Below are 25,791 nucleotides of genomic sequence, written 5' to 3'. Positions count from 1 at the left end.
GAGAGGAGCGGGAGGGCGGGGAGGGGGAGAGGAGCGGGAGGGCGGGGAGGGGGAGAGGAGCGGGAGGGCGGGGAGGGGGAGAGGAGCGGGAGGGCGGGGAGGGGGAGAGGAGCGGGAGGGCGGGGAGGGGGAGAGGAGCGGGAGGGCGGGGAGGGGGAGAGGAGCGGGAGGGCGGGGAGGGGGAGAGGAGCGGGAGGGCGGGGAGGGGGAGAGGAGCGGGAGGGCGGGGAGGGGGAGAGGAGCGGGAGGGCGGGGAGGGGGAGAGGAGCGGGAGGGCGGGGAGGGGGAGAGGAGCGGGAGGGCGGGGAGGGGGAGAGGAGCGGGAGGGCGGGGAGGGGGAGAGGAGCGGGAGGGCGGGGAGGGGGAGAGGAGCGGGAGGGCGGGGAGGGGGAGAGGAGCGGGAGGGCGGGGAGGGGGAGAGGAGCGGGAGGGCGGGGAGGGGGAGAGGAGCGGGAGGGCGGGGAGGGGGAGAGGAGCGGGAGGGCGGGGAGGGGGAGAGGAGCGGGAGGGCGGGGAGGGGGAGAGGAGCGGGAGGGCGGGGAGGGGGAGAGGAGCGGGAGGGCGGGGAGGGGGAGAGGAGCGGGAGGGCGGGGAGGGGGAGAGGAGCGGGAGGGCGGGGAGGGGGAGAGGAGCGGGAGGGCGGGGAGGGGGAGAGGAGCGGGAGGGCGGGGAGGGGGAGAGGAGCGGGAGGGCGGGGAGGGGGAGAGGAGCGGGAGGGCGGAGGGGGGGCAGTAGTGGGGGGGAGGAGGGGGGGCAGGAGGGGGAGGGAGGGGGGGCAGGAGTGGGAGGGAGGGGGAGCAGGAGTGGGAGGGAGGGGGAGCAGGAGTGGGAGGGAGGGGGGGCAGGAGTGGGAAGGAGGGAGGGGGAGTGGGTGGGAGGGATGGGCAGGGGGATAGGGAGGGATGGGGGGGAAGAGAGGGAGGGAAGGTGGAGAGAGGATGGGGGGGGAGTGGAGCGGGAGTGGGGGGAGAGGAGAAGGGGGGGGGGGAGAGGAGAAGGGGGGGGGGGAGAGGAGAAGGGGGGGGGAGAAGAGAGAAGGAGGGGGGAGGAGAGAGAGGAGGGGGAGGCGGGGGGGGAAGAGGGGGAAGGAGAGGAGAGGAGAGGGTGGGGGGTGAGGGAGAAGAGGAGAGGAGAGGGCGGGGGCTGAACGGGCCCGGCCGACGAGAAGATGCCGGGCCAAAGACTTTGGGCGGGGTCCGCCCCAGCAAGATGCAGGGCAGGCAGGCCCCGCCGAAGATGTGAAGGGGGAGAGCGGACCGGACCTGAAGGGGGGCGTGGGGGAAAAAAAAAGAGAGCTGGACCGGGAGCTGGAGAGTGCGGGAGAGAGCCAGATCGGGAGCCGGAGCTGAACGGGGGTGGGGGGAGGAGAGCCCGAGCAGGAGCTGAAGAGGAGGGAGGTCCAGTCCAATCTTCGCCAGGGCTAGGGGTGGCGTGCTTCAGGCCCCTCCCACACAGCCTTTGGCGCCTGGAGCTACTGCACATGCGCGTACAATCTAGTGCGCATGAGCAGAGGTCCCGGCACTATTTTCAGCGCCAGGACATGGCTCTGCCCCCCACAGCTTGTGCTGCGCTGCGCCAAGGGCCTGGAACATTCCAGCAACGGGGAGAATACTGAGTTAAGTTTTAGGCGCGGTTTTGAGTGCAGAAATCAGGCGTAGCTCGCGGGCCTGCGCCTAGAATAAGGGGCCGCCCATTTAAAACTGAGACGAGGTGAAATTTTTTTCTCTCAGAAGGTTGTAAATCTATGGAATTCTCTGCCCCAGGGAGCTGTGGAGGCTGGGTCATTGAATATACTTAAAGCGGAGATAGACAGATTTTTGAGCGATAAGGGAGTAAAGGGCTATGGGGAACGGGCAGGGAAGTGGAACTGAGTCCATGATCAGATCAGCCATGATCTTATTGAATGGCGGAGCAGGCTCGAGGGACCAAATGGCCTACTCTTGCTCCTATTTCTGAAGTTCTTATTTTTCTGCCTAACTTTGTATCATCAGCAAAGTTGGATATATTGCACTTGGTCCCCTCATCTAAGTCACTGATTATAGAATGTCAATTGCTGAGGCCTCAAGCACTGTTCCTTATGGCACTCCACTGGTTACACCCTGCCAAGCTGAAAATGGCCCGTTTGTCCCTACTCTCTGTTTTCTATCCATTAATCAATCCTGAATGCATGCTAATATATTACCCCCAATCCCATGAGCCCTAATCTTGAGGATGTATATCAACTGAAAGTGGCAACAAGTTCAAATAAAAAAATCTTGTCTCTGAGCTGACTGGTTTAATATTTCAGTTGATGCCATGTGGCACTGAAAATAATAGTCGCATATTAGAGTAATATGGATGTTCAATCAGAAATGTCACTGTAATATTATCCTAAACTATTCATCTATCATTGGCCCCCTCCTATTTTTCATCATTCGAAAACACAGCGTCAGTTTCCACATGTACGCTGACGACACCCAGCTCTACCTCTCCACCACTTCTTTCAACCCCTCCACGGTCTCTAAATTGTCAGACTGCTTATCCGAAATCCAGTTCTCTATGAGCAGAAATTTTCTCCAATTGAATATTGGGAAGACCGAAGCCATTATCTTTGGTCCCCGCCACAAACTGCATTCCCTCACCACTGACTCCATCCTTCTCCCCAACTTCTATCTGAGGCTGAACCAGACTATTCTCAACCTCAGTGTCATATTTGACCCTGAAATGAGCTTTCGACCACATATCCACAGCATAATCAAGACCACCTACTTCCACCTCTGTAATATCGCCCATCTCCTCACTTCCCTCAGCTCATCCGCTGCTGAAGCTCTCATCCGTGCCTTTGTTACTTTTGACTTGACTATTCCAACACACTCCTGGCTGGCCTTCCACATTCTACCCTACGTAAACTGGAGGTGATCCAAAACTCAGCTATCCGTGTCCTAACTCGCACCCGCTCACCCATCACCCCTGTGCTCGCTGACCTATATTGGCTTCTAGTTAAGCAACGCCTCGATTTCAAAATTCTCATTCGTGTTTTCAACTCCCTCCATGGCCTCGCCCCTCCCTATCTCTGTAATCTCCTCCAGCTCCACAATTCCCCCCTTTCCAACTCCCAAGAGATGTCTGTGCTCCTCTAATTCTGCCCTCTTGAGCATCTGATTATAATCGCTCAACCATTGGTGGCCGTGCCTTCTGTTGCCTCGGCCCTAAGCGTTGGAACTCCCTGTCTAAACCTCACTGCCTCTCTACACTCCTTCAAGACGCTGCTTAAATTGTGGTCACCTGCGCTAATTTCTACTTATGCGGCTCGGTATCAAATTTATTATTTCATAATACTCCTGTGAAGCGTCTTGGGACGTTTCACTATGTTAAAAGGAGCTATATAAATACAAGTTGTTGGTGTAAACTATTGGGGGGGAAAAGTTGCAGAAAAGTAAAATGCAACTGCAATTTCTCCCAAGCTATCTAATTTTAATTCAAAATAATTTTTAAGTGATATACTCTATTCTACCTATTCAAACCTTCCCCACCCCGCTGCCACCCAGGTTTCACTGACATTTAGTCTTCCGAATCCCTGCTGCCCACACCCATTTTACAAAAATAAAATCCGTTTCTAATGACTAAGTGGGCTTTGGTTTCCCAGCAAATTGGAAGCCCAGATTCTGAACACATCATCAATGTAAGATCAGATCGATCTTTCAGACAAAAACACACATTCAAACCAAGAAGATTGGCTGTTAACGAATATACTGATCTGCAGACTCTGCACCCCAAAGGTGCTCTGGTAAGGTCCCACACAAGAGATTGATGTGCAAAGTTAGAGCACATGGGATTGGGGGTAGTGTACTGACGTGGATTGAGAACTGGTTGTCAGACAGGAAGCAAAGAGTAGGAGTAAATGGGTACTTTTCAGAATGGCAGGCAGTGACTAGTGGGGTACCGCAAGGTTCTGTGCTGGGGCCCCAGATGTTTACACTGTACATTAATGATTTAGATGAGGGGATTAAATGTAGTATCTCCAAATTTGCGGATGACACTAAGTTGGGTGGCAGTGTGAGCTGCGAGGAGGATGCTGTGAGGCTGCAGAGCGACTTGGATAGGTTAGGTGAGTGGGCAAATGCATGGCAGATGAAGTATAATGTGGATAAATGTGAGGTTATCCACTTTGGTGGTAAAAACAGAGAGACAGACTATTATCTGAATGGTGACAGATTAGGAAAAGGGGAGGTGCAAAGAGACCTGGGTGTCATGGTACATCAGTCATTGAAGGTTGGCATGCAGGTGCAGCAGGCGGTTAAGAAAGCAAATGGCATGTTGGCCTTCATAGCAAGGGGATTTGAGTACAGGGGCAGGGAGGTGTTGCTACAGTTGTACAGGGCATTGGTGAGGCCACACCTGGAGTATTGTGTACAGTTTTGGTCTCCTAACCTGAGGAAGGACATTCTTGCTATTGAGGGAGTGCAGCGAAGGTTCACCAGACTGATTCCCGGGATGGCGGGACTGACCTATCAAGAAAGACTGGATCAACTGGGCTTGTATTCACTGGAGTTCAGAAGAATGAGAGGGGACCTCATAGAAACATATAAAATTCTGACGGGGTTAGACAGGTTAGATGCAGGAAGAATGTTCCCAATGTTGGGGAAGTCCAGAACCAGGGGTCACAGTCTAAGGATAAGGGGTAAGCCATTTAGGACCGAGATGCGGAGGAACTTCTTCACCCAGAGAGTGGTGAACCTGTGGAATTCTCTACCACAGAAAGTTATTGAGGCCAATTCACTAAATATATTCAAAAAGGAGTTAGATGAGGTCCTTACTGCTAGGGGGATCAAGGGGTATGGCGAGAAAGCAGGAATGGGGTACTGAAGTTGAATGTTCAGCCATGAACTCATTGAATGGCGGTGCAGGCTAGAAGGGCCGAATGGCCTACTCCTGCACCTATTTTCTATGTTTCTATGTTTCTAAACAGAAATGTAGATTTTTACAGCACAGGAGGCCATATGGCCCGTCATGCCTGTACCAGCTCTCTGGAAAAGCTATCCATTTAGTCCCACTCCCCTGCCCATTTACTGTTATGTATTTAACCCCTTGTAACCTGCATCACACCTGACCACCAGAGGGCCTACCTGTTGGAATCCCAAGGGATCCCAGCATCCCTTGGGAGCACAGTATATAAGCAGGTCACCCACGAGGTACCTGCACTCTGGAATCTTAATAAAGGAGCTACGGTCACACTTGCTCATTACACACAGTAGTCAGTCTGACCATTTATTGAGAATGTAACATTTACCATATCCTTTTTTCTTCTTTTTAAAATATTTATCCATTTCCTTCTTGAAAGCTGTTTTTATTATCCTTCTACCACTCTTTCTGTGATAGTATTCCATGTTTTAATACCCCAGGGCTGAGCGGCCCCTGGCCTGCGAGCACCATCGGAGCAGGCCGGGGAGCGGAAGAAGCAGCGTGGCAGCATACCACTCCAGAGAGCAGCACGTGCTGGAGCTGGAGGACGACGGCAGTGAAAAGGGACGTCACCAAGATCCAGGTCGGTGATTGGGGCGAGGACAGGTACAGCAGGAGCGGCGAAGTCGGGGCGAAGGAGCAGCGAGAGATTGTAGAGGGATGTGATCGGGGCCCAGGAGAGGCGAGAGTTCGGGGCCCAGGAGAGGCGAGGGCCCAGCAGCAGCACGGGCCAGCCCACATTGCAATATTTGTGCGTGCTAGGTCCGTGCAGCAGAGCTGGTCTCCAGTCGTCTTGGTTAATCCTTGCCACTGGACCAAGACCTAGCTCTGTCAAGCCCGTGTGGTGGCTGGTGTGCAACGGCCACCACACATTAAAAAAATCCACGCACAGGCATCTTCCGCTCTTCAAGATTTAGTTCGGGATCTGGAATTTTAGGTCCTTCATTGAAACACCTGTGAACTTTTTGATGTGGAAGCAAGTCATCCTCGATTCGAGGTACTTCCTATGATGATGATGATGATGATGATGATGACGACGACGACCCCATTGGTGGATGAGGTGGGCCATAGAATTGGAAACGGCAGTAAAACAATGGCGGAGCAGGGGAAATAAGTCGATGAAGCACACCATGGTCTGAGAGTGACAATTGATGGAAGGGCGGTATCCAACAGTACAAAGTAGTTCAGTCCCAAGTGGAAGTGGGGAGGAGAAAAAAAAGACTTGCAGTTTTATAGCACCTTTCATGACCACCGGACGTTTCAAAGCGCTTTACAGCCAATGAAGTACTTTTGGAGTGTAGTCACTGTTGTAATGTGGGAAACGCAGCAGCCAATTTGCAAACAGCAAGCTTCCACAAACAGCAATGTGATAATGATCAGATAATCTGTTTTAGTGATGTTGGTTAAGGGATATTGGCCAGGATATCGGGGATAACTCCCCTGCTCTTCTTCGAAATAGTGCTGTGGGACCTTTTATGCCCACCTGAGAGAGCAGATGGGGTCTCGGTTTAACTTCACATCCGAAAGTTGGAACCTCCGACAGTGCAGCGCTCCCTCAGCACAGTACTGGAGTGTCAGCCTAGATTTATGCGCTCAAGTCCCTGGAGTGGGACCTGAACCCACAACCTTCTGACTCAGAGGCGAGTGTGCTACCCACCGAGCTACAGGAGATAGAAAAAGAGAAAGACAGAAACAGAAAACAAAATTAAAGACCGAGTTGGGAGAAAGCTTTCAGAAAGTAGAACTCATTGTACAGCATGAACTAATGGAGAAATGCGTGCAACTACATGATGATCGTTGACATTGCAAATCTGAATGGTGAAACATCGACATATCAATTTGCAATCGTAAATACTCACACACAAGCCTAAGAATATCAGAACATAAGAAATAGGAGCAGGAGTAAGCCACCTGGTCCCTCGAGCCTGCTCCGCCATTTAATAAGATCATGGCTGATCTGATCATGGACTCAGCTCCACTTCCCTGCCCGCTCCCCATAACCCTTTATTCCCTTATCACTCAAAAATCTGTCTATCACTGCCTTAAATATATTCAATGACCCAGCTTCCACAGCTCTCTGGGGCAGAGAATTCCACAGATTTACAACCCTCAAGAGAAGAAATTCCTCCTCATCTCAGTTTTAAATGGACGGCTCCTTATTCTGAGACTATGTCTCCTCGTTTTAGTTTCCCCTATGAGTGGAACTTTTCTCTCTGCATCCACCTTGTCGAGCCCCCTCATTATCTTATATGTTTCAATAAGATCACCTCTCATTCTTCTGAACCTCAATGAATATAGGCCCAACTTACTCAACCTATCTTCATAAGTCAACCCCCTCATCTCCAGAATCAACCTAGTGAACCTTCTCTGAACAGCCTCCAATAATAGAGACCAAAACTGAACGCAGTACTCCAGGTGTGACCTCACTAATATCCTGTACAGGACTTCTCTGCTTTTATACTGTATCCCCCTTGCAATAAAGACCAACATTCCATTTGCCTTCCTGATGACTTGCTGTACCTGCATACTAACTTTTTATGTTTCATGCACAAGGACCCCCAGGTCCCTCTGTACTGCAGCACGTTGCAATTTTTCTCCATTTAAATTCTAATTTGCTTTTCTATTTTTTTATGCCAAAGTGGATAACCTCACATTTTCCCACATTATTCTCCATCTGCCAAATTTTTGCCCACTCACTTAGCCTGTCTATATCCCTTTGCAGATTTTTTGTGTTCTCCTCACAATTTTCTTTCCCACCCATCTTTGTATCATCAGCAAACTTGGCTACATTACACTCGATCCCTTCATCCAAGTCATTAATATAGATTGTAAATATTTGAGGACCCAACACCGATCCCTGCGACAGCCCACTAGTTACTGTTTGCCAACCGGAAAATGACTCATTTATTCCGACTCTCTATTTTTTGTTAGTTAGCTAATCTTCTATCCATGCTAATATATTAAGCAGTATGACAACAGGAAGTAAGGGACAGGACGTTAGCAGCCTACGCAAGATTCACACACAGATGCACGCACACAATTATATACTTCAGAGTTCATGGAACAGTTTTATACTGTTTTCACTCCGCTTCTCTTCTGCTGGCAAGAACAGGCACGGACGGCCAGGAGAAAGATGGTTGCTAGGAAGCTTCCCTCTGTTGACTCAGTGAATACAATGCCCAGTGTGATATTGAGTTATTCACAGCAGGCAGATCACAGGTTCAGTATAATTAACACCGAGTTAGTCTCATCAACACTGGGCTCTGTAAGGAAGTGGAAGGGCGAGGTAGGAGGGCAAATCCAGCCAGGCTTTCTGCTCTTGTGTGCTATGCAATAGTCCATACTGCAAATGTGGACGTCAGGTGAGACGGATTGATGACAGATTGAACACGTGACACATCTGTGACCATCATGCAGCATGCTGGCGCTCACTTTCCAGGTTCTCACAAAGAAACATAGAAACATAGAAAATAGGTGCAGGTGTAGGCCATTCGGCCCTTCGAGCCTGCACCACCATTCAATAAGATCATGGCTGATCATTCCCTCAGTACCCCTTTCCTGCTTTCTCTCCATACAACGAACGAGGATGACTTGATTCCACACCAAAAGGGATGAGTTGACAGATGTTTCAGCAACAAGACTGTAACCAGCCCCAGAGTGTCTCGGGATCTAAAGTTGGCGTTTGCCCTTGTGTTTGGGGGTCCCCTGCCTCCCCCAGCGACATGGGCCAATGAGGAAGCCCACCCGACATAGAGATGGGAGCACGAGGCTCCACACATGGTCGGTCCCACCCATCCAACTGCTAATAGTCGCACTCTCCGTTCCCTGTGGGAACTGCGGTGCAATAATCACACAGCAACGGAACGGAGTCTCGTTTTCTCACAACCCATTGTCACGCATTTTCATCGATCTCTGTTATTGTCTTGTTATGGAAATAGGAGGAGGCCCATTCAGCCCCTCGAGCCTGTTACACAGGAACAGGAGGAGGCCATTCAGCCAACAATTGGATGGTACTCGAGGGCTGCCACCCTTGTCCTAGTAGGAGCTTTCACAGAAAGAGGGGAGAAAGTTGGAGGAAGCAAATGACTCATGGTAAAAGCTTCATTCTACCAGCATTTCCATCAACTCTGTCCACTGGACAAGAGGACACCAAAGCCTGTGATGTCACAGAGCAAGAGGTGTTTAAAATATTTAGCTGCAGATACAAATCATTCTTACCTGGAGCAATGTTTTCTGCATTCTCCGCACCCGGAACATGTTCCTAAACCAAAGCACAAATATTAAGATACTCAGCTGTGAAGCACTACCCAAATTTAAATTATAGGCAATTAAAGTGCAAGAAGGTAATTTAACAATGTCATCAAATTGACTTAAGATTCAGTCTCACACCTGATCACCGCTTCCCCAGGGATAATGAGGATGTGTGCTGATCTGTAAAACAGAGCACAGTTAATGCACATTACACAAGCATTTTCTTTTTCAGCAGAAAAAGTGTTTGAGATGACACTAGTATTGTCACCAGGATTTCGGTGAAGTGTAAAATTTGTATACTTCCAGCAGTACAACTGCAAATTTTCTCCTTTTGAGCATGGTCATTTTTGAACAGAGCATTTAAATTACACAACACTGAGATTGAATGCTAATAGTTATATTTCTATCATTGATATAGTAATAGAGGTGAGAGCAATTTCAAGTCAGTATCACAATACTAAATATGCTGAGTGACAATACTGGAGACTGCTTATGCTAAACATTTAGGCTAGAATTTTCTGCTTTGTACAACTGGTGTACATCGGAAAAGCATATTGAAAAATTCTGTATGCCACACACACAATCTTCCAACTTTTTATTTCCCAATATGCAGGCCAAGTGTCAGGAACGCTGAAGCTAAAATCCTGGCCATGTCAGATCGATACCAGTCTTCATTTTCAGGGTATTCGTTATATCAGCATTATAACTTTGGAAATAACACAAGGATTTGCCGATTCTCTGAAATCAAAGCATTGTATATTCCTCAAAAGGGCACTAGGATATTGGCATGATTTCTACACTTAATTTTTCTTTCAGGTGTTTTTCTTTTCCTGGAAGCAATGACTTATGTTTGGTGCAGTTTCACACGTAGCAGCATCCCTGCAGTAACTTACTCATTTTTCATGTGAGCCGAGATGATGAGTGTTTGACTTGGGGTGAGGGACAAAGAGGGCCAGCCCAATCCTGTCTGAACACAACATCTGTACATGTGCAATGTGCAACAGGGCTCACTGGTCAGGGGTAGTAACAAGATCCTCCACTGATTCACTTGTCTGGCTCAGGGGCCTCTGATTAAGGATAGCATCCTTATTGCTAACGGTCTTCACACTAACTTGGTGACTTTCCTGGTTTATATGGCACAGTGACACATTGAACAAAGGCAGTGAATTGAGTGTATTTGGGATATTTTTTCTGGAACAATATCTTGTTGAACCAACAAGAAAACAGGCCACATTGGGTTTAGTGATGAGTAATGAGTCTGAGTTATTCAGCAATTTAATGGTAAGGGAACACCTAACTAACAGTGACTATAATACAATAGAATTCAGTGTTAGGTTTGAGAGGGGGAAGGGTGAGTCACGAAGCAAGGTTTTAAATTTAGGTAAGCTGACTTTGGATGCATGAGGCAGGAACTGACCACAACAGGCAGGGCAGAACCATTAATGGATAAAGCTACCGATTAACAGTGGGAGGTGTGCAGAAAGTTATTTGGTAGAATACAAGACCTATACATACCTTTAAAAGGTAAGAGCTCTACTTGTGTAATTAAACAACCTTGGTCAACAAGGGCAGTGAGATTTAATATAAAACTTAAAGGGCTCACAAAAAGGCAAGGAAAAGTCGCGATCTTGCAGACTGGGAGATATATAAAGAACAGCAAAGGGATACAAAGGAGGTGGAACTGCAAGAGGGAATGCAGGAAAAAACTTCGGAGGGTTATCAAGGATAACACTCAAGGTTTTTACAAATATATTAAGTGAAAGAGGTTGGCTAAGAGTAATCATAGACTGGTCAGAGCACAGAAGGCGGCCATTCGGCCCATCGAGCCCGTGCCTGCTCCCCCGCCCTTTCCCCGTAGCCCTGCAAGTTTTTTTTCATCGGATACTTATCCAGCTCCCTTTTGAAAGATAAGATCGAGTTTGAGTCTGCCTCCACCACCCATTCAGGCAGTGCATTCCAGATCCACTCTCACATGGCCTTTGGTTCTTCTGTGAATCACCTTAAATCTGTGTCCTCTGGTTTTCGATCCATCTGCAGACACTTTCTCTCGATCTATTCTGTCCAGATCTCTCATGATTTTGAAGACCTCTATCAAATCTCCTCTCAATATTCTCTGCCCCAAGGAGAACAACCCCAGCTTCTCCAGCCTATCAACGTATCTGAAGTTCCTCATTCCCGTCATTATTTTCGTAAATCTTTTCTGCACCTTCTGTGAGGTCTTCACATTCTTCCTAAAGTGTGGTGCCCAGAATTGGACACAGTACTCCAGCTGGGGCCACACCAATGTTTTATACAGGTTCATCATAATTTCCTCACTTTTGTACTCTATACATGAAGCCCGGGATCCCGTAAGCCTTTTTAACTGCTTTCTCAACCAGCACTGCCACCTTCAACGATTTGTGCACACATAACCCCAGGTCTCTGTTTGTGCACCCTCTTCAGGATTGTACCATTTAGTTTATATGTCCTCTCCTCGTTCTTTCGACTAAAATGTATCACTTCGCACTTTTCTGCGTTAAATTTCATCTGCCATGTGTCCACCCATTCCATCAGCCTGTCTATCACTCTCATCACTGTTCACTATACTTCCAAGTTTTGTGTCATTTGCAAATTTGAAATTGTGCCTTTTACGCCCAAATCCAAGTTATTAATATATATCAAGAACAGCAGTGGTCCTAGAACCGACCCCTGAGGAACACCATTGTGTCACTTCCTCCAGACCAAAAAACAACCATTCACCACTACTCTGTTTCCTATCACTTAGCCAATTCTACATCCATGCTGCCACTGTCCTTTTATTTCATGGGCTTCAACTTTGCTGGCAAGCCTAATATGTGGCACTTTGTCGAACGCCTTTTGGAAATCCATGTACACCACGTCAACCACATTACCCTCATCAACAAATTCGATCAAGTTGGGTAAACACGATTTGCCTTGAACAAATCTGTGCTAATTAATCCACACCTATCCAAGTGACTGTTAATTTTGTCCCCAATTACGGTTTCTAAAGGCTTCCCCATTACCGAGGTTAAATTAACTGGCCTGTAGTTCCGGGGTCTATCTATACATTTTTGAATAATGGTGTAACATTTCAATTCTCCAGTCTTCTGGTACCACCCCCGTATCTAAGGAGGATTGGAATATTATAGCCAGTGTCTCCGCAAGTTCCTCCCTCAACACCCTGGGATGCATCCCATCTGCTCCTGGTGATTTATCTACTTTATGTACAGCCAGCCTTTCTAATACCTCTATCACCTGGGTGGGACCGGAACCGATATCCTGGGCGGAGTGTTTGTGAGTAGTGTTGGGGAGAGTTTAAACGAAAAAGGCAGGGGGATGGGAATCTATGCAGGGAGGCAGAGGGAAGTAAAAAGGAGGCAGAAGCAAAAGGTAGGAAGGAGAAAAGCAAGAGTGGAGGGCAGAGAAATCAAGGGTAAAAATCAAAAAGGGCCACATTACAACATAATTCTAAAAGGACAAACAGTGTTAAAACAACAAGCTTGAAGGCTCTGAGTCTCAATGCGAGGAGCACTCATAATAAGGTGGATGAATTAACTGCGCAGATAGATGTTAACGGATATGATGTAATTGGGATTACGGAGATATGGCTCCAAGGTAACCAAGGCTGGGAACTCAACATCCAGGGGTATTCAATATTCAGGAAGGACAGACAGGAAGGAAAAAGAGGTGGGGTAGCGTTACTGGTTAACGAGGAGATTAATGCAATAGTAAGGAAGGACATTAGCGTGGATGATGTGGCATCTATATGGGTAGAGCTGCGAAGTTGTTTACAGACCACCAAACAGTAGTAGGTTAGGGATGGCATAAAACTGGAAATTAGGGATGCATGCAATAAGTTATCGTGGGTGACTTTAATCTGCATATTGATTGGGCTAACCAAACTGGTAGCAATAGTATGGAGGAGGATTTCGTGGATTGTATAAGGGGTGGTTTTCTAGACCAATATGTTGAAGAACCAACTAGAGAGCAAGCCATCCTAGACTGGGTCTTGTTTAACGAGAGGGGATTAATTAGCAATCTGGTTGTACAGAGCCCTTTGGGGAAGAGTGACCATAATATGGTAGAATTCTTCATTAAGATGGAGAGCGACAAAGTTAATTCAGAGACTAGGGTCCTGAACTTAAAGAAAGGAAACTTCGACGGTATGAGACATGAATTGACTAGGATAGACTGCAGAATGATACTTAAAGGGTTGACGGTGGATAGGCAATGGCAGACATTTAACTATCACGTGGATGAACTACAACAATTGTACATCCCTGTGTGGCGTAACAATAAAAAAGGGGAAAGTGGCTCAACCATGGCTAACAAGGGAAATTAGGGAAAGTGTTAAATCCAAGGAAGAGGCATATAAATTGGCCAGAAAAAGCAGCAAACCTGAGGACTGGGAGAAATTTAGAATTCAGCAGAGGAGGACTAAGGGTTTAAGTAGGAGGGGGAAAATAGAGCATGAGAATAAGCTTGCAGAGAACATAAAAACTGACTGCAAAAGCTTCTATAGATATGCGAAGAGAAAAAGATTAGTGAAGACTAATGTAGGTCCCTTGCAGTCAGAATCAGGGGAATTCATAATGGGGAATAAGGAAATGGCAGACCAATTGAACAAATACTTTGGTTCTGTCTTCACTAAGGAAGACACGAATAACCTTCCGAAAATACTAGGGGACCGAGGGAAACCCGTATTAGTCAGGAAATGGTGTTAGGGAAATTGAAGGGACTGAAGGCCGATAAATCCCCAGTGCCTGATAGTCTGCATCCCAGAGTACTTAATGAAGTGGCATAGTACATGCATTGGTGGTCATTTTCCAACATTCCATGGACTCTGTATCAGTTCCTATGGATTGGAGGGTAGCTAATGTAACCCCACTTTTTAAAAAAGGAGGGAAAGAGAAAACTGAATTATAAACCGGTTAAGCCTGACATCGGTGGTGGGGAAAATGCTGGAATCAATTAGCAGTGCATTTGGAAAGCAGTGACAGGATTGGTCCAAGTCAGCATGGATTTATGAAAGGGAAATCATGCTTGACAAATCTTGAGAGTTTTTTGAGGATGTAACTAGTAGAGTGGATAAGGGAGAACCAGTGGATGTGGTGTATTTGGACTTTCAAAAGGCTTTTGACAAGGTCCGACACAAGAGATTAGTGTGCAAAATTAAGGCACATGGTATTGGGGGTAATGTATTGACGTGGATAGAGAACTGGTTGGCAGACAGGAAGCAAAGAGTGCGAATAAACGGGACCTTTTCAGAATGGCAGGCAGTGACTAGTGGGGTGCCGCAGGGCTCAGTGCTGGGACCCCAGCTATTTACAATATACATTAATGATTTCGATGAAGGAATTGAATGTAATATCTCCAAGTTTGCAGATGACACTAAGCTGGGTGGCAGTGCGAGCTGCGAGGAGGATGCTCGGAGGCTGCAGAGAGACTTGGACAGATTAGGTGAATGGGCAAATGCATGGCAGATGCAGTATAATGTGGATAAATGTGAGGTTATCCACTTTGGTGACAAAAACAGGAAGGCAGATTATCTGAATGGTGACAGATTAATAAAAGGGGAGGTGCAACGCGACCTGGGTGTCATGATCCATCAGTCGTTGAAGGTCGGCATGCAGGTACAGCAGGCAGTAAAGAAAGCAAATGGCATGCTGGCCTTCATAGCGAGGGGATTTGAGTATAAGAGCAGGGAGGTCTTACTGCAGTTGTCCAGGGCCTTGGTGAGACCACACCTTGAGCATTGTGTGCAGTTTTGGTCTCCTAATCTGAGGAAGGACATTCTTGCTATTGAGGGAGTGCAGCGAAGGTTCACCAGACTGATTCCCGGGATGGCAGGACTGACAAATAAAGAAAGACTGGATTGACTAGGCTTACATTAGAAGAATGAGAGGAGATCTCATAAAAACATAAAATTCTGACAGGATTGGACAGGTTAGATGCAGGAAGAATGTTCCCGATGTTGGGGAAGTCCAGAACCAGGGGTCACAGTTTAACGATAAGGGGTAACCCATTTAGGACCGAGATAAGGAGAAACTTCTTCACTCAGAGAATTGTAAACCTGTGGAATTATCTACCACAGAAAGTTGTTGAGGTCAGTTCGTTAGATATATTCAAAAGGGAGTTAGATGTGGCCCTTACAGCTAAAGGGATCATGAGATGAAGGGATATGGAGAAAAAGCAGGAAAGGGGTACTGAGGTGAATGATCAGCCATGATCATATTGAATGGTGGTGTTGGCTTAAAGGGCCGAATGGCCAACTCCTGCACCTACTTTCTATGTTATCCCATCAAATATCTCCGCCACAAGCTTTAGCCTGGATATCCAACTTAGATATTGACATTTAATTTGCTTTGCTACTACCATATGAAAGACTCCCCCCATTTCCTCCTTCACTACGTCTATGGCAGCTCCCTCATCTTTGGTGTAGGCAGATACAAAAGTACTCGTTTAGTACCTCAGCCATACCCTCTGCCTCCATGCATAGGTCTCCTTTTTGATCCCTAATTGGCCCCACCCCACCTCTTACTACCCCTTTACTATTTGTAATGTGGGTCCGTTAATGACAGACGCAGGTGATGTTGCAATTGGAAATGAGGAAATGGCAGACTTACGAAATAGCTGCTTTGTATTGGCCTTCACAGTTGAGGATAAAATATCAAGAATACAAGGAAAAATAAAAATAAATCATGGGGGGTGGGGGGGGGGGGAACTAACATGATTTAATATAAGTAAAAAAAGTGATGGAAAAACTAAAAGATTAACGATAGACAAATCTCCAGGATCCAATGGATTCCACCCTCTGGTATTAAAAGTCGGTGAGGAAATTGTTGGTGTGTTACTCATGATCTTCTAAAACTCTCTTATAGAAACATAGAAAATAGGTGCAGGAGTAGGCCATTCGGCCCTTCTAGCCTGCACCGCCATTCAATGAGTTCATGGCTGAACATTCAACTTCAGTACCCCATTCCTGCTTTCTCGCCATACCCCTTGATCCCCCTAGTAGTAAGGACCTCATCTAACTCCTTTTTGAATATATTTAGTGAATTGGCCTCAACAACTTTCTGTGGTAGAGAATTCCACAGGTTCACCACTCTCTGGGTGAAGAAGTTCCTCCGCATCTCGGTCCTAAATGGCTTACCCCTTATCCTTAGACTGTGACCTTTGGTTCTGGACTTCCCCAACATTGGGAACATTCTTCCTGCATCTAACCTGTCTAGCCCCGCCAGAATTTTAAATGTTTCTATGAGGTCCCCTCTCATTCTTCTGAACTCCAGTGAATACAAGCCCAGTTGATCCAGTCTTTCTTGATAGGTCAGTCCCGCCATCCCGGGAATCAGTCTGGTGAACCTTCGCTGCACTCCCTCAATAGCAAGAATGTCCTTCCTCAGGTTAGGAGACCAAAACTGTACACAATACTCCAGGTGTGGCCTCACCAATGCCCTGTACAACTGTAGCAACACCTCCCTGCCCCTGTACTCAAATCCCCTTGCTATGAAGGCCAACATGCCATTTGCTTTCTTAACCGCCTGCTGCACCTGCATGCCAACCTTCAATGACTGATGTACCATGACACCCAGGTCTCTTTGCACCTCCCCTTTTCCTAATCTGTCACCATTCAGATAATAGTCTGTCTCTCTGTTTTTACCACCAAAGTGGATAACCTCACATTTATCCACATTATACTTCATCTGCCATGCATTTGCCCACTCACCTAACCTATCCAAGTCGTTCTGCAGCCTCACAGCATCCTCCTCGCAGCTCACACTGCCACCCAACTTAGTGTCATCCGCAAATTTGGAGATACTACATTTAATCCCCTCATCTAAATCATTAATGTACAGTGTAAACAGCTGGGGCCCCAGCACAGAACCTTGCGGTACCCCACTAGTCACTGCCTGCCATTCTGAAAAGTACCCATTTACTCCTACTCTTTGCTTCCTGTCTGACAACCAGTTCTCAATCCATGTCAGTACACTACCCCCAATCCCATGTGCTCTAACTTTGCACATCAATCTCTTGTGTGGGACCTTGTCGAACGCCTTCTGAAAGTCCAAATATACCACATCAACTGGTTCTCCCTTATCCACTCTACTAGAAACATCCTCAAAAAATTCCAGAAGATTTGTCAAGCATGATTTCCCTTTCACAAATCCATGCTGACTTGGACCTATCATGTCACCTCTTTCCAAATGCACTGCTATGACATCCTTAATAATTGATTCCATCATTTTACCCACTACCGATGTCAGGCTGACCGGTCTATAATTCCCTGTTTTCTCTCTCCCTCCTTTTTTAAAAAGTGGGGTTACATTGGCTACCCTCCACTCCATAGGAACTGATCCAGAGTCAATGGAATGTTGGAAAATGACTGTCAACGCATCCGCTATTTCCAAGGCCACCTCCTTAAGTACTCTGGGATGCAGTCCATCAGGCCCTGGGGATTTATCGGCCTTCAATCCTATCAATTTCCCCAACACAATTTCCCGGCTAATAAGGATTTCCCTCAGTTCCTCCTCCTTACTAGACCCCCCGACCCCTTTTATAACCGGAAGGTTGTTCGTGTCCTCCTTCGTGAATACCGAACCAAAGTACTTGTTCAATTGGTCCGCCATTTCTTTGTTCCCCGTTATGACTTCCCCTGATTCTGACTGCAGGGGACCTACGTTTGTCTTTACTAACCTTTTTCTCTTTACATATCTATAGAAACTTTTGCAATCCGTCTTAATGTTCCCTGCAAGCTTCTTCTCGTACTCCATTTTCCCTGCCCTAATCAAACCCTTTGTCCTCCTCTGCTGAGTTCTAAATTTCTCCCAGTCCCCAGGTTCGCTGCTATTTCTGGCCAATTTGTATGCCACTTCCTTGGCTTTAATACTATCCCTGATTTCCCTTGATAGCCACGGTTGAGCCACCTTCCCTTTTTTATTTCTATGCCAGACAGGAATGTACAATTGTTGTAGTTCATCCATGCGGTCTCTAAATGTCTGCCATTGCCCATCCACAGTCAACCCCTTAAGTATCATTCGCCAATCCATCCCAGCCAATTCACGCCTCATACCTTCAAAGTTAGCCTTCTTTAAGTTCTGGACCATGGTCTCTGAATTAACTGTTTCATTCTCCATCCCAATGCAGAATTCCACCATATTATGGTCACTCTTCCCCAAGTGGCCTCGCACAACGAGATTGCTAATTAATCCTCTCTCATTACATAACACCCAGTCTAAGATGGCCTCCCCCCTAGTTGGTTCCTCGACATATTGGTCTAAAAAACCATCCCTTATGCACTCCAGAAAATCCTCCTCCACCGTATTGCTTCCAGTTTGGTTAGCCCAATCTATGTGTATATTAAAGTCACCCATTATAACTGCTGCACCTTTATTGCACGCACCCCTAATTTCCTGTTTGATGCCCTCCCCAACATCACTACTACTGTTTGGAGGTCTGTACACAACTCCCACTAACGTTTTTTGCCCTTTGGTGTTCTGCAGCTCTACCCATATAGATTCCACATCATCCAAGCTAATGTCCTTCCGAACTATTGCCTTAATCTCCTCCTTAACCAGCAATGCTACCCCACCTCCTTTTCCTTTTATTCTATCCTTCCTGAATGTTGAATACTCCTGGATGTTGAGTTCCCAGCCCTGCTCATCCTGGAGCCACGTCTCCGTAATCCCAATCACATCATATTTGTTAACATCTATTTGCACAGTTAATTCATCCACCTTATTGCGGATACTCCTTGCATTAAGACACAAAGCCTTTAGGCTTGTTTTTTTAACACCCTCTGTCCTTTTAGAATTTTGCTGTACAATGGCCCTTTTTGTTCTTTGCCTTGGGTTTCTCTGCTCTCCACTTTTCCTCATCTCCTTTCTGTCTTTTGTTTTTGCCTCCTTTTTGTTTCCCTCTATCTCCCTGCATTGGTTCCCATCCCCCTGCCATATTAGTTTAACTCCTCCCCAACAGCACTAGCAAACACTCCCCCGAGGACATTGGTTCCGATTCTGCCCAGGTGCAGACCGTCCGGATTGTACTGGTCCCACCTCCCCCAGAACCGGTTCCAATGCCCCAGGAATTTGAATCCCTCCCTGCTGCACCATTGCTCAAGCCACGTATTCATCTGAGCTATCCTGCAATTCCTACTCTGACTAGCACGTGGCACTGGTAGCAATCCCGAGATTACTACTTTTGAGGTCCTACTTTTTAATTTAGCTCCTAGCTCCTTAAATTCATTTCGTAGGAACTCATCCCTTTTTTTAACCTATGTCATTGGTACCAACGTGCACCACGACAACTGGCTGTTCTCCCTCCCTTTTTAGAATGTCCTGCATCCGCTCCGAGACGGGTGCAGGACAATTATCCCCCATTGATTGGAAAACTGCCAATGTCATTTCATTATTTAAGAAGGGTAGGAGAGGTAAACAAGGAAATTATCAGCCTATTGGTCTAACATCAGTGGTGGTGAAGTTACTAGAATCTATTGGGGACAGAATGACTGAGCATTTGGATAGATGTCAGCTGATCAGAGAGCCAGCATGGATTTGTAATGGTAAGTCATGTCTAATGAACCTAGTTGAATTTTTTAAGGTGGTAACAAACATGATAGATAAGGGAGTGTCTATGGATGTTATTTATACGGACTTCGAGAAGGCATTCAGCAAGGTTCCACAAGACTCAACAAAAATGAGAACACATGGATTTGGAAGCAACCTATTACCAAGGATAGGAAATTAGTTAGGAGATAGGAGACAGAGAGTCGGGATAATAGGTCTGAACTCAAATTGGCAGGAAGTGACTCGTGGTGCTCCCCAGAGATTTGTACTGGGGTCTCAGCTTTTCACCATATTTATAAATGACTTGGATGAAGGAAGAGAGCCGGATATCTAAGTTTGCTAATGCCACCAAGTTAGGTGGAACAGTAAATAGTGTAGATGGAGTTCAATGTGGGAAAGTGTGAGCTAAGAAAGATAGATCAGAATATTTTCAAAATGGTGAGAAGCTAGGAACTGTAGAGGAGCTGAGAGATTTAGAAGTCAAAGTACAGAAATCACTAAAAGCTAGTGGACACGTACAAAAAATTATTTAAACGGCCAATGGAATGTTGGCCATTATTTCAAGGTGGCTGGAATTGAAAGGGGTGGAAGTTATGTTACAGCAGTACAGAGCTTTGGTTCGGCCCCATTTAGAGTACTGTATTCAGTTTTGGACACCACACTTCAGGAAGGGTAGATTGGCCTTGGATTCACCAGATGGATATCGAGGCTGAAAGCGCTAAATTATGAGGACAGATTGCATAGACGAGACTTGAATGTCTTTGAATATAGAAGTTTAAACAGTGATGCAATTGAGGTGTTTAAGATGATCAAAGGAGTTGAAAGGGTAGATAGAAACTATTTCCTCTCGTGGGGGAGTCCAGATCAAAGGGATGTAACTGTAAAATGATGGCAGCGTCTATTCCAATGAAGTTGAAGTAGTTGCGTATGCAGTTCAAGTGGGTTTTTTTAGTCATTCGCTTCGCGATTCACGGGCTCTGGGGAAAAGAAGCCTGGAACGATGTGGGCCTTCGGGGCTGTAGGAAAAAAAAGCCGGGAAGGGAGCGAACTCCGTGGGGGGAAAAAAATGAGTTAAGTTATACAGGACCAGTATATATCACACAAAGAGGGCAGTTAGCCTCAACTGATAACAGACAAAACTTCAATTTTCAGCGTGAAGAATATTCCCAGCATCAAGGTTCCCCAAAAGATGCCTGCAGCCTTAACTTATCACTCCCAAATAAGGTCCTGCCACCAAGAGCTGAAGTGATCAGTCTCTGCTCCAAAGAGTGAACTCATTTTTCTCAGGAGAAAGCAAAAATACTCAGTAAAACAGTTGCAATGCTTTGAAAATTTTCAATATCCAGAATATTTCTTTAAAAAAAAATCTTACATCAGTTGCAAGAATTATAGCATTAAGTTAATAACAAATATAAAAAAAATTAAAATTGATGCATTTTTCTCAGAGTTGGATTCCTTGTGTTAAACTCCATTTGGGATCTGTTGCTACTTGTCAGTAACAGCTGATACAAAAGTCATTAAAACCTTTGCACACAACAGGCCAAGCAGTCTGCGGAAGTAACAAACCCCTTTCCAAAACAAAATTTCATTATAGTTTACAACACAAATCCTCATACACCCCAGTGAATACCAATGTTTCAACTTGAGCCACTTTCCCCTCTATAAACAGACAGGACCCAAGTTAAGAATTCAGAGATTTAAAACAGAAAAAGACTTACGGCATGGCGTCCGCATTCAATTGTAACCAATTTGTGACATTTCTTATGGACCAGGAGCTTACAGTTGATGCATTTATAGCCCTGACGACCCAGGCCCCAGATTCGATCAGTACAGAATGCACAGTGCGCACGCTGAAGGCAAGAGCAAGAAAACAAATCTAGTTAAGAGTTTATGTTCAGCACAAATAAAACACCGTGACTTTTTATTAAGACCCCCACAACAAATGTTACTGCCCACATTCCAACATAATTTCTAAACTGCAATTACTGTATATACTCGTCTTTAAGACTAGAAATTTAGATCACCATTTGGGTGGTTGAAAATGGGAGGGAGTAGAAAGAATTCTTGCCCGAGTTACTGTGATGGATAGAAGTGTAGCTCAGTTGGGGAGCACATTCACCTGCTCCTGGCCTAGTCCCACTCCCCTAGCTATTCTGAACTCTCGAGTGCTTTCTCGCCTCTCAGCCTTCCACTCTGCTCTCGGGCACTTATTTTCCTGCTTTGTGTCCGTGCGCAGTGGTGGCAACACATGGAGCAGTCAGTGTGTACCAATAGACATTTCCTGCTCTCTTAGAACCCCAGTGACTCACTACACCCATTGTTTACAGGTTTATTGGGTATGAAATGAATCACTGATTATTGAGAAAGGGGCAAGGCCTTTTCTGCAAATATATATAATATAAACTATGAAGCGTTTATTGAGAAGTGTTGAACTACAACCCTGTACCTGCTCAGACAATGATTTAGGCCTAGTCAGAATTAGCACATTAAGAATTACCCCTGGCATGGGGAAGGGGCAGGCAGAGGTACTTTGATCATGCTCCAGGTATCAATTTCTCAAATAATCCATTGAGAGCACCCTTCTCTATTGAACCAGGTAGTCTTAGGTTTCATATGTGCTGTTTTAATTCGGATTCCAAGAGTTGTGACTGGGACCCAGCATTTACTGCTGCTAAATCTAAATCCCATGGCAGACTCACAGAACCTGTTTTAATCCACATTCTACCCTACAGAAACTTGGTCATCCATTGGCTCGTTTGGCTATATTGGCTCCTGGTTAAGCAACACCCAATTTTAAAATTCTCATCCTTGTTTTCAAATCCCTCCATGGCCTCGCCCTCCCCATCTCTATAATCTCCTCCAGCCCCACAACCCCGCGATATCTGCGCTCCTCTAATTCTGGCCTCTTGGGCATTCCTGATTGTAATCGCTCAACCATTAATGGCCGTGCCTTCAGCTGCCAAGGCCCTAAGCTCTGGAATTCCCTTTCTAAACCTCCCGTCTCTCTACCCCTCTCTCCTCATTGAAGATGCTCCTTAAAACCTTCCTCTTTGACCAAGCTTTTGCTCATCTGCCCTGATATCTCATGTGGCTTGGTGTCAAATGTTGTATAACACTCCTGTGAAGCATCTTGGGACTTTTTACTCTGTTAAAGGCGCTATATAAATGCAAGCAGTAGTTGTTCTTATACAGGTTGAACCTCTCCCTTATCCGGAACCCCCTCGTCTGGAACCATTTCCGGCCACCGGATGGGCATGCACAGAAGTCCGACATGAACAAATTGAAGTCCTTCCTCGCTGCCCTGACCCAGTGATCCACCGCACCCCCTCGTGATCTCTCTGCCGCACTCCCAGCCCCAAGCCAGCCAGCTCCGATATCCCCTTGCTCGATACCTGTACCATCCAATTTAACGTGACCACCTCTCATCTGGAAAAATCCCTTATCCGGAACAGGACAGGTCCCGAGGGCTCTGGATAAGAGAGGTTCAACCTGTACCTCATTTGTGAGCACCTGATAATGATATGGGTGTCAAAAGTGAAAAAAAAAATTACATTCCCAAGCACTGACCTTGGTAGAGACTTAAAAAAAAACAAGAAACTAGATAAAGTTGTTCTCACTCTGTTGAATCTTTTGGCTTGGAACGTATGTCCATTTACACAGTACAGCTTTCTCCAGCGCCGAGCACCCCGTCTGTAAATGGACTCTGAAAAAACGATACACAAACTGAAGTAAAAAAAAAACTGGAAACATGGTTACATTCCAGTTACCACAAGAGCAAATTAAGCTGTCTAATCATGAACTTGTTTCCCGGGAAAGTGATGTAATATTTCAAATAGCAAAAATGCTGGAATCAGAGCAGATTATTCAGTACAGGGTCACAGGGTCAAACATGTCCTGTTTCAATGGCTGCTTTCCATCTTTTTTCCAGCCCAAATCCACATCCTAGCACATGAGGACTGAGTTATCAGGAAAACCAGATGGAACTTGAATTTTTCAGAACAAGGGGGTACAGATTCAAACTGGCAAAAGGCAAATATTGAGCAGCTTTTTTTTTTTTACAGAATAGTCAAAACTTGGAATGGAATTCTGGATAAAATAATGGACAATACAGTCTTGCAATCGTTTGATATAGCTGGCTGTTACGACAGGAGTAATGTAATTCTTTCTGGATGGATAGGATGGGCTGAATGGTCTTGACGACCATTCAAAGCCTTAATGGCTACTGAAGCTAAATTTAATCAAAATTCCTCGGCTGAGCTAGGATCAACAGTACTAAGTTCCAGTCTGTTCTACAAACCAAGGACTCATCATCATAGGCAGTCCCTCAGAGTCGAGGATGACTTGCTTCCACCATTTCAGGTGGCTGAAATGTCTAATGCGGGACCGACAGTCTCTGTCACAGGTGGGACAGACAGTGGTTGAAGGAAAGGGTGGGTGGGGAGTCTGGGTTGACGCACACTCCTTCCGCTTAGTTTCTGCGTGCTCTTGGCGATGAGACTCAAGGTGCTCAGCTCAGCGCCCTCCCGGATACTCTTCCTCCACTTAGGGCAGTCTTGGCCCAGGGATTCCCGCGTGCCGGTGGGGATGTTGCACTTTATCAAGGAGGCTTTGAGGGTGTCCTTGAAGCGTTTCCTCTGCCCACCTGGGGTTCGCCTGCTTTGATGAAGCTCCAAGTAGAACGCTTGCTTGAGGAGTCTCGTGTCGGGCATGCGGGCGATGTGGCCTGCCCAACGGAGTGATCAAGCGTGGTCAGTGCTTCAATGCTGGGGATGTTGGCCTGAGCGAGAACACGGACATAAGAATAAGGAACAGGAGTAGATCACCTGGCCCCTCGAGCCTGTTCCACCATTTAATAAGATCATGGTTGATCTGATCATGAACTCAGCTACACTTCCCTGCCTGCTCCCCATAACCCTTTATTCCCTTATAGCTCAAAAATATGTATCTCCGCCTTAAATATGTTCAATGAACCAGCCTCCACAGCTCTCTGGGGCAGAGAATTCCATAGATTTACAACCCTCAGAGAAGAAATTCCTCATCTCAATTTTAAATGGGCGGCCCTTTATTCTGAGACTATGTCCCCTAGTTTTAGTTTCTCCTATGAGTGGAAATATCCTCTCTGCATCCACCTTGTCGAGCCCCCTCATTATCTTATATGTTTCGATACGATCACCTCTCATTCTTCTGAACTCCAATGTGTACAGGTCCAACCTACTGAACCTATCTTCATAAGTCAACCCTCTCATCTCCGGAATCAACCTAGTGAATGTTCTCTGAACAACCTCCAGTGCAAGTATATCCTTCCTTAAATATGGAGACCAAAACTGTATGACGTACTCTAAGTGTGGCCTCACCAATACCCTGTACAGTTGTAACAGGACTTCTCTGCTTTTATCCCCCTTGCAATAAAGGCCAACACTACATTGCCTTCCTTATTACATAAGAGCATAAGAAATAGGAACAGGAGTAGGCCATATGGCCCCACGAGCCCACTCCGCCATTCAATAAGATCATGGCTGATCTGATCATGGACTCAGCTCCACTTCCCTGCCTGCTCCCCATAACCACTTATCGTTTAAGAAACTGTCTATTTCTGTCTTAAATTTATTCAATGTCCCAGCTTCCACAGCTCTCAGGCAGTGAATTCCACAGATTCACAACCCTCAGAGAAGAAATTTCTCCTCATCTCTGTTTTAAATGGGCGGCCCCTCATTCTAAGATCATGCTCTCTAGCTCTAGTCTCCCCTATCAGTGGAAACATCCTCTCTGCATCCATCTTGTCAAGCCCCTCATAATTTTATACGTTCCGATAAGATCACCTCTCATTCTTCTGAATTCCAATGAGTAGAGGCCCAACCTACTCAACCTTTCCTCATAAGTCAACCCCCTCATCTCTGGAATCAACCTAGTGAACCTTCTCTGAACTGCCTCCAAAGCAAGTATATCCTTTCATAAATATGGAAACCAAAACTGCATGCAGTATTCCAGGTGTGGCCTCATCATTACCTTGTATAGCTGTAGCAAGACTTCCCTGCTT

At 46.3% G+C, this 25,791-nt stretch overlaps 1 protein-coding gene across 2 annotated transcripts in view; it reads right to left on the bottom strand.

The window, feature by feature from the left end:
* prkci (protein kinase C, iota) overlaps window positions 1–25,791 on the bottom strand; it is a 162,418-nt gene that overhangs the window by 43,409 nt on the left and 93,218 nt on the right. Inside the window, exons 5-8 of one of the 2 annotated variants that reach the window (XM_070883809.1) lie at window positions 23,372–23,457; window positions 21,473–21,604; window positions 9,331–9,372; window positions 9,160–9,202 (exon numbers count right to left, since the gene is read on the bottom strand). In XM_070883809.1, the coding sequence (XP_070739910.1) occupies window positions 9,160–9,202; window positions 9,331–9,372; window positions 21,473–21,604; window positions 23,372–23,457 (303 nt within the window). The remainder of the gene's footprint in view (window positions 1–9,159; window positions 9,203–9,330; window positions 9,373–21,472; window positions 21,605–23,371; window positions 23,458–25,791) is intronic. The other variant, XM_070883811.1, reaches the window with a different exon arrangement.

This window comes from Pristiophorus japonicus, chromosome 6 (assembly GCF_044704955.1).
Source record: "Pristiophorus japonicus isolate sPriJap1 chromosome 6, sPriJap1.hap1, whole genome shotgun sequence".
In the NCBI taxonomy this organism is placed as follows: domain Eukaryota; kingdom Metazoa; phylum Chordata; class Chondrichthyes; family Pristiophoridae; genus Pristiophorus; species Pristiophorus japonicus.
This window is presented reverse-complemented; position numbering and strand designations above follow the sequence as displayed.